The 9,475-nt window shown below is 40.2% G+C and overlaps 1 protein-coding gene across 2 annotated transcripts; it reads right to left on the reverse strand.

The window, feature by feature from the left end:
* Positions 1-300: 300 nt before the first annotated feature.
* LOC147425757 (uncharacterized) lies at positions 301-1,888 on the reverse strand. 2 transcript variants are annotated; one of them, XM_086500563.1, is made up of 3 exons: positions 1,655-1,888; positions 1,215-1,531; positions 301-1,139 (listed from the first exon to the last, which is right to left on the reverse strand). In XM_086500563.1, the coding sequence occupies exons 2-3, from the start codon at positions 1,486-1,488 to the stop codon at positions 925-927; spliced, it is 489 nt and encodes a 162-aa protein (XP_086356689.1). In that variant the 5' UTR covers positions 1,489-1,531; positions 1,655-1,888; the 3' UTR covers positions 301-924. The 2 variants fall into 2 exon arrangements, with proteins under 2 accessions (XP_086356689.1, XP_086356690.1); XM_086500564.1 differs by lacking the exon at positions 1,655-1,888 and having other exon boundaries at positions 1,215-1,376; positions 1,426-1,637.
* Between the last annotated feature and the right edge of the window lie 7,587 nt (positions 1,889-9,475).

Here is a 9,475-nt window from a genome sequence, read left to right on the forward strand (position 1 = left end):
GATAAAACAAAGCCACATATATCATTAAAAATCTAATTTTTCTAAAATAACAAAATCTCCACAAAAATTATCTTTACGTACATAGGTGGAGTGAAACTCAACGTATACATTTATTCTATGTACAATTGAAAGTCTTTTGTCTTTACACTTTTACACTGTACATTGTGAAAAGCTTTTCATTTCTCTATGCATGTCAAATCTTATCCTTCACTTTTACATTTTACATTAGATTTTTGCTCTAAATTTTTGTGAAGTGAATCAATGCATGACATATGGAAGCCTTCTTCTTGCTTGAAATTTTTAAGCTGCATTATATATAATAAAATATAGATATATATATAGAAGGAATGTTATGCAAGAGAATCCCTAGAATATACACACACATCAAGAGAGTGCTTTTATTAATATAAGTCAAGTGGGCCTGTGAGTGAAAGGAGTCTATTAAAGCGATTGGAGAGCTGGGGACGCTTAGAGTGCCTTCTCATAGCTAGGAAAGGACTGCAGCTCTACGGAAGGGCCTTTTAAATGGGATGGCCCTTCAAAAATCAATTGGCGTGCCCATACAAAACAAGCGAACTGGCAAAAGAAGCTATAGAGAGGGAGAAGGCATTGGTTGCAACCGAACAGTCAAAAAACAGGGCTAAATATGGCTCGGGCAGTAGGTGGAGCGTTAAGATGAACTGGAGGTAGCCCGTTAAGTTGAGCAAATGCGATTGTAGAGGGTGGTTCAAGCACCCTCCAAATTAGAGACACTTTTCGGTCCAGTAGCGTTTTTGGATGGAGTATGGGGATGACGTTTCAACTCAGTTGCACTTTCAGGAGCAGTTTTATCAGGGCTGTGAGAAGGCGCTCTTATGCCATGACCCCAAATGAGCGGGAAACCCTTCGGCTCACTTATGCGCATCCGAGCTGGTCGTGGCATCATTATAAAGCGGGATAAGCGGTGTAATGGGTAGCATCGGGTGGACGTGAATCCGCGTGGACGTCGATGACGTCAGAGTGATACGTATACCTTGGAGGCGTACTGTGGAGCCTCTGCAACAGCATTCTCAGGCATGCCTCGTCCAGCTCTGTCGGTTTCTGGCCCACCCAACAACGTTCGGGGATGCACGACAAGCCTCCACCACCCGCCGCTTTGTCTGCATCATCACCCTCAAAAGTCAGTCATAATTAACGCTGGTACAATCAATAGGCAGAGAGCAGCTAGACGTTACCTTTTTTATTTCCTTGAGCCAATACACAGAGGACTGGAGGCAAGAATTCCACAGCGTCACCAGGCTCTTCAGCTCTTGCCTTTTGCCCATATTCGTTTGAAATCTCATCCCCATCCAGCCGGAGTAAATTACAGCTCCTTTCCACCCTAACATTTCGGCGATCTAGCCAGCACCAGTTGCTTGTCATATTATATATTATATTTGGAGGTACCATATTCCTCAACACCCTTTGCAAACTGCAGATACACGTCATGAACCCCAATGAAATCATCATGTGCGGAAACCGTCAAGAAGCAGCGCCTTTGAAGATCTCGTATCTGGAGGAGGCCATTAAACGGAACAAAGCAAATAAATATTAACTCAGACAGCTTCGAAACTCTCATTTCTTATTGCAGATCGCATACAAATCATACACAGAAGAAGATAGTACGTACACATACCATCATCTTTATCCTTGGCGTATCGATACAGTGCATCATACTTAAAACACCAGTATCACTGTATCAATGTTGTTGTCTTTAAGGTGCAAGATGAAGAGAGCCACATCAAGAAACAACAGCCCAAGATCCTCATCACACAATGCCTTGAAATTCTCCCCAAGCAGCACGTCAATCAGCACACTCTGTTCATATGCTTTCACCCTTGGCCATAAGTTTTGATCTAGATCTCTTTCCCATTTTTCCACATCGTCGCCCTCGTATCGAAGTAGCCTAACTCCCGTAGCTTGCATGACCAAAGGTAACCACACTTTTTTGCCTTCGCAATCACGATAACTGCACATGTCCACAATCCGCTTGAAAAATTCCATTTTTTTTTATAAGGGTTAATTCTCTTATAAGAGAAGACATTCTCTTGTCGAAGCTGTCTCTTGCTGCAGTCTCACGAAAGAGGATTTCAATGGCTTCCATCTCGTCAATGCTTGGGACGACCATCGTGTCAGAAGCCCAAGGCAGCCCATGTTTGTGTGCAGAGCCAAGAGTCTCGTGTAGGACTTCCAAAGTGTGGGCCACAAGAATTACTTTGCTACCATGACCAAAGCCCAAATCAAGAATCCTCTTTACTGCTTGTGGAGTGTGATTGGCCAATATGTTATCCACCACCAAGAACACTCTGTAACTAGAGAAGCTACACTCTTTCAGGAGAGACACCACCTATATTACAGTAAAAGCTATATTGTGTGAGGTTTGAGTAGTTGCAAAAATTTCAAATTTTGACGATTAGATTTTGATGGATCTTTAATATAAATTCATTCTATAAATTGCTATAATATTATGTTAATTTTTATTAAAAAATTTATCAAAATATATACCAAATATTTTTCTTGAAACGTCTATACAGATTATAGTATCTAATGCAAGGGTGTTCACATTAAAAAAATCTATGTAAGTCCATTTTCCATCCACTTCACAAAAAATTGTTCATTTAGGTCATCTTTGGCACATATACTAGGGTCAAAACTAAGATTTTTAGGAGTTTATTATCATCCAAGAGAAAATTTTTATCCCTTCAAATCCTAGCTGGTCATTGTACTAGAAAAAGTGGAAGCTCCACATAAGCATGAGCCTAGGACATCTAAAGTATCACACTTCACACCAAAGTACACAAAGTGGGTGCCCCTGATCCTTGACAAAGTTGTCAAGACAGTTGTCAGAGGTGTCATAGAAACATTGAAGATATCACCTGACTGATCCTTAACAAAGTTGTCAAGACAGTTGTCAGAGGTGTCATAGAAACATTGAAGATATCTGTCATCTTTTTCTCTCATGTCCTAGCAATGGACCTATCATACAACCACTGTTTAACACTAGACTTGTAATGAGCCACAAAACTAGCTAAAGCCACAAAAATGGCTCACATCAGAATTCTAGTAAATGAAATGTAACTTTTGTATATGACATTAAAATTTCATGAAAATTCTTAATTACGGGTTCAAGATATGAAAAAGTTTTCTAAATACACAATTTACATGAAAAGCTAAAAATAAAAAAATTTACTTTTCTAAATTTAGTAAATTTTACGTAAAATTGCGCTTCAACACTTAACTTGGAGAAGTAAAAAATGTCTCCAGTCTTTGTAGATGGGTTAAAAAAGCTTGGCACATCTATTACATACCTATTGACGGATTTTTCAAAAAAGTTTGGGCTTACTCAACAGCGATTTGACTTAATTTCAAAAGAAAATAGAAAATTTTTGTCCATCTGCACAAATTAGTTGTAGAAGATGGCAATGGAAAGACATCTTTAGACCTTCATTTAGCTCTGTACTATTTTTTATCAACTCATATTGATTGTTGATCATAATTCCCCGAAACCATTTTATATTTAGATAACTAACATAGTGTTGATAATTTTTCTACAAAAGTCTCAAAAAGCCACAAAAGTGGCTGATTTTTTACAGGACTAGTGTTAAGGCTTTTAAATTTAAACCTAGTTGGAAATAACTATTGCCTGAGAATTCTATTTAAATCACAGATTTATGGACCAAGGCTAGAGAAAAAGTCAATGGGTCATTTAGAAGCATTGGAATGCACATGTCTTTGACAGTCTTTGATAAGGCTTACCGAACTTCTAGTCTGAGAGAACGGCTTTCTGATTGTAATTTGCATGATGTCAATCTCAAGTTGGACCAAGTGAGACTACACAAATCCAAGGTGACCATTATCAAAGTGTCCCAAGAGTTCTACAATACAGATGTGGCTCATTTCTTGAGGGTCAGATCGTTGATAGAATAGTTGAACTAGCCCATAATTGGGGCCAAGAGATTGCTGTGATGAGATCCCAATTTGGCAAAGAAGAAAGTGGAAGCTATGCATTTGTGGATGATCTACAAAAGGATATTGATGCTCTCCCCTAGAACATTAGGATACCCACAACAAGTTTTTTGTATATTGATAACCATGGTCTTTGAACTTTGATCTTGCTTGTATATATTGAACTGCAGGGTCTCTAAGCTCTTCCTCAACCCCATCCTTGGGCTTATGGTTGTATTTTTGGTTTCTTATTAATTAATCCCCTCCTTATCTTGTGAACCACCACTTGCACTTATCTCTAACTTTTCAAACATCCACTTCATGTATTGTGACCTTTGAATAACTATCAATGAGGAGGAGGTGTATACCAAAATTTGCAAGTCAGATTCACCCGATATTGCGATAACTATCATTCGATAGACAATGAATCCCCTCAAAATACACCCTATGACTTTCACAATACCGTGCTCTTTGAGGGAACAACTACCCCCGAAACACATCAAGGGAGGCAATTGGAGTGAGCGCAGTGTTAGCTCTGGTAAGGTATGCATGGAGAGGGTATAGTGTATTGACAAAGGTTTAGATCAACACCCTTAAGCTCCTAATACAAACTAAAAATGCATCCCTATATAGATTCAATGTTGCTATCAAGATTTCTTCTTCTTAAGGACTAGGACCAGTAGCATCGTAAACAAGTTTACAAGCTTGACCTGACTCTGCAAGATAAATTCATTTGGCACCTTCGATTAGGAAATTTTGGAGGTCATTTGGAGGGCCATATGAAGAGAGAGAAAAATAGAGCGCGTCCAATGAGCATGAAGGCTACGTTACGTAGAAAAGTACCTGGAAAGACTCAAAAAATAGGAAAATAGCATAAAACTTTCACGAAACTAGGATTGTAGCATAGTAATTTCCTTACTTTTACCGAGCTTTTAGGGGCTTGCGTGTGGTCCCACTTCTGATATTCTCTCATGGTCATTAACGTACTGGAGGGTGACCATTAAGCCCGCACAAGATATTGGAATTTTAAAACACTTTCCCTCCATTAGAATGCTTTCAAAGTGAATCTCCCTCCACTAAAGCTTTTCTCTGAGAGTTATGGCATCCACGTCTTCTCGCCCAAGAGCCTCAAGGTGTTTACTGTCTCTCACACCAACAAACAACAACGGCACTTTGCCTAGAAGGCCAAGTAGTAGCATATCCTCAATTACAATACCAGCTTCAATAAGTGCAGACAATCAATGGGTTGGACAAAGGATAAACAAAGGTTCATGGGTCCTCATGCAACCAAGAAGACCCAAGAGGTTTAGTGGTATCAACGTTTACCGCTCAGCATGGAAGGCCAGGGTGTTGGATTTCAAAGTTGAGATCGGCAAAAGATCTGTAAAGGAAGTTCTTGTTCAGCATGTGTTTACCCATCCAGAGGTGATAGCAAACGGTGGAAATGTATCAAATATACATCAACCACGTTGCAATTGTAAGTACTCTTGACATGTGAACTTACTGATACTCTCATTATAACTTTTCTTATATATTTTGCAATGTTTCTCCCGCTTGTTATGAGTAATGTCTCTACTCTTCACAACTCAATTACATTAGATTTGTCATTTGTACTTATTGATACTCTTAGTTTAACTCTTCTTATATATATTGCAGATGTTTATCCCTCTTCTTATGAGCAATGGGAGCCTGTGGAGTGCATAATAGGCCTCTTCCATGTTGTACATGCCCATATTGGTTCTCTACAGTATTCAGAGAGGAGCAGCAAAAGATTGGCTGATGAGGGAATCTTTTTTTATGACCACTTCTACCAACTCAGCTCAGGCAATAAGAATGGCATGTTGGTGAAACTGCCTCTACCGACCGATTGGAACACTGTGGACTGGCCAGTTCCCGAGGAAACAATGGTGGAGGCAATGCGAAGTAAGCTCTACAAGGATATACAAAGGTCTCTACGTAGCTCTATTCCTACCAAACTGGTTCGAATTGCAAACTTTTGTCCTGTTGCACTCTTCATAGAGCTGTTTCATAGCTACAACATCAGAGTTACAAAAACTATGTTCATGTGCAAGTCATTTCAGCAGTCATCCTGTGACAAACTTCTTGACAAAGGATGGTATGCAAAGGAAGAGATTGGTTTACGGTGCGAGGTCGCGCTTGATACTCTAGTTGTCAAGTACATGATTGCAAGCCAATCACTATTACTCTCATTTTGGTATATGCGATCACAAATGCTAAACGGTAAGTACATTCCTATGGACCAAGTTTCTGCAGGTTTGGAAGATAATCCTACTGTGGATGTGGAAGTGATTGATAAAGAGAATGGCCTACTATTGGTGGTTACAATAAGGGAGCTATGCAGTCTTCAGCATTTGCGAAATGACATCATTGAAGAGTCAATGGACAAGGAACTATCAGATTTTTCCTTTTTCTTAGCTGGCCGTAAGGTGATGCGGCGAAGAGAAAAAGATATTTTGTGCAAAGAGTTGGATGGTCGGGTTGAAGTAGTGTCAATGTAACAGATATTCTTGTAAACCCAAGTGTATACAAATGACTTTCAAGACATGAAGTTTATTGATCTCATTTTTCAATTGTGCCCTGTGAAAAAGTGTGCTTGAAATACATTTCTTTACCACATCAAATCTCTCTCTCTCTCTCTCTCTCTCTCTCTGTCTATATTATATATATATATATATATATATATATATATATATATATATATATATATATATATATATATATATATATATGTTAGACAAGACAAAGACAGATAGAAGAATCATCTTAATTCATTAGAAAGTACAAACTCGTTCGTGAACAATGGACTGAGATACAATTTCTGTAAGTATGGAATCAGAATGTCTTCAAGGTAAAAATCGAAGGAATGCCCCTCGAAAGAAGGTGGTGAGATAGTTGTTCCCGGCGGATTTAGTTCTCCCTTTTCGGGAGTATCATCAATTAGTAGTGTATTAGTTGCATCAAAGGGTACACCGATTTGGCTAAACGGTTTGTACAAAAGAGGTAATCCTGGTTTTTTAGGGTGGTAGTGGCCCTCAACAGTAACGCATTTTCTTTGATCATACAAAAAGGCAAAATCTGACGTGTGAGCTTGGCATACACTGCAAACTATTGCAACTAGTGGCGATAAGTGCCTTTGCATTGAAGACCATATGCCAACTCTGAAGCGCGGAAGAAGAAACTCAATAAACTCCTTGGTTCCTGGACGAACCACGACTCGACAAGTTCCCATCCGAAACGTTTGCAAATCCTCAAAGGGTCCTCTGTCACCGAGAGGCACCCGCATCAGCAGCAATCCATTGACGTCCAAGATAATCAACCTCTGTAAAAGTTGACAAGTACATATAAGTAGTTAGAAGCTGAACATATTTTGCCATACTTGAATAGACATTACCGGAACAACCGTATCTACAGGTAGCAAGGGTCCATACTGGGTCTCTGTAGTGTTCATGTCGTTGTTGCTCTCCTCCGCTTTATCTTCATAGTCATCATTCAAATCTTCATCAGGGGTCTCCCCCATGGCCCTTTCTGCCTGATTCAAGGTTGATCGGCTTGCCTCATACATCCTTCCCTGATCCATATCATTTTGCTCATCCCGAGGCCTGCTTTCCTCATCCATATCCTTTTGCTCATCTATATGCCTGCTTTCCTCATCTTCGGTTTCAGCCATAGGCTCTTTTGGCTGTTCCACAGGCTGACTTGCCTCTTTCATTGTCTCCTCCGGTTGAACCTTAGCAGCTTCCATATGCTCATTTGTCCTTTCCTCATCCTCGACTCTTTGATCTTCTACTGATATGACACCCTCGGCCCGATGCGATTCCACTGTATCGGATGTAGGGGTTTGTCGTGGTGGCACGTCATGTTTTGTAAGATCAATAGTGCGCTCATCCAGGCCGCTATCTTCAAGCTCTCTAGGGCTAGACATAGTAAGCAGGTGTTGTATTAAACTTACCCGGTATCTTTGCAAATAATCATATGTGTAGTTTTTTAAAGCACTCTGCAAAATTGAAAGACCACATGATGAGAATTCTTTTATAGACTAAACCAAAACTAACTGAATGCATTGCAAAATGGGTACCTTAGTCATGAAAGGTTTTAATGCAAAGTAGCTTTGCAGGACATATTCTGCATGGAGAAGACATCTCCAGCCGCAAGAATTCCCATCGGTTTGATTTGGGACAGGTACTTCTTTGATTGTGGCTTTGTATAGTTCATACCTTCCACATAGCTTGCCATAGGCAAGCAACAACCTCTTTATACAACTGCACAAGGCAATGTCAAGATGTTAGCATGAGGCTTCAAATTTACATGGATATCTATAATAAACACTTTCTGACACAAAACACTTACAGCCTAATTTCAGGGTGGGTTCCTTTTATTGAATTGAACACCCACACTGCTGGTTGGTCAACATCAAGGCATATGAGACTCCAGTGATGGTTGTTCTCATATGGGAAGATGATCACAGTAACTTCCAGCATAGCACGGTGGCGAAACCAGCTCTCAAAGGTCCCAGATGGACTATTCTTTTGTCTAATAATTACAGACATTTGTGGATCAAGGAGAAACACCTCTGTGTGAGTGTGCAATGGGAGTTGACTTTTGATCAGGCTGCAGAGACTCTACCTGAGTTAGCAAACCTATTATCTGAGTTTTCAAAGCTAGCAAGATAGTAACACTTACTTAAGACAAGCATAGATAATTGTGTCTGAAATCTGAGCATCTGGATTCTGCAATAAATCAATGTCCACCTTTTCCAGAGCTAGGTTTCTGGTTCCATCTACAAATGGTATCTCTGCAAGCAAACCATTCTTCATTGAAAGTAGAGTTTCTTGATTCATTGCCTCTATAGACAGGGTCACATTGCACTCTGTTTGTTTCTGGGACACCTCTGCTACTTTTGCTTTCTCCTGAAGCTCTGCTTCCCTCATTTCCTCTGTTTGGCGAGCAATAGTCTCTGCCTTTGCCCTTGTATTCACATCATGTGTGACATCTACAACTGTGAGCTGAGGCACTAGCTCCGGGGGGTATAACAAAATTTCTCTCATTTTCTTATCCTTGCAGACATTGGGGACCAGCAGTTTGTCATACCTCCACCTTATTCTTTTCAATGTCTCACTATCTTTGTCCATTATAGTAACCCTGTGGGCCTGGGCTGCAACAATGGTCATGTCACTGAAGTACTCCAGTAGGAAGTCCTCAGCTGCTTCCTGTAGAGCCATTAATGCCACCACCTTCCACCTTTTGGTGCCCCAGGTAGCTTCATCACATATGGACCTCACTATCCTCTGGAAGGGCAGCTTTGGTATGCATAAATCTACACATTTCTGTGCCTTTCTGATTTCTCTGAAAAGTCCCATGCAGGTTTGGAGCTTCTTCATCCTTGGCCCTTTCAGAATTTTATTTGGTTTTCCAAGTCTTTTCTTTGGGGTTGCTGATCTACCACTTGCTTTCGATGCTAATCCTGGACCCTTGCCTGCCTTCCTTGCAGTGG

This window comes from Adiantum capillus-veneris, chromosome 25, assembly GCF_014529385.1.
Source record: "Adiantum capillus-veneris isolate H3 chromosome 25, ASM1452938v2, whole genome shotgun sequence".
NCBI lineage: Eukaryota > Viridiplantae > Streptophyta > Polypodiopsida > Polypodiales > Pteridaceae > Adiantum > Adiantum capillus-veneris.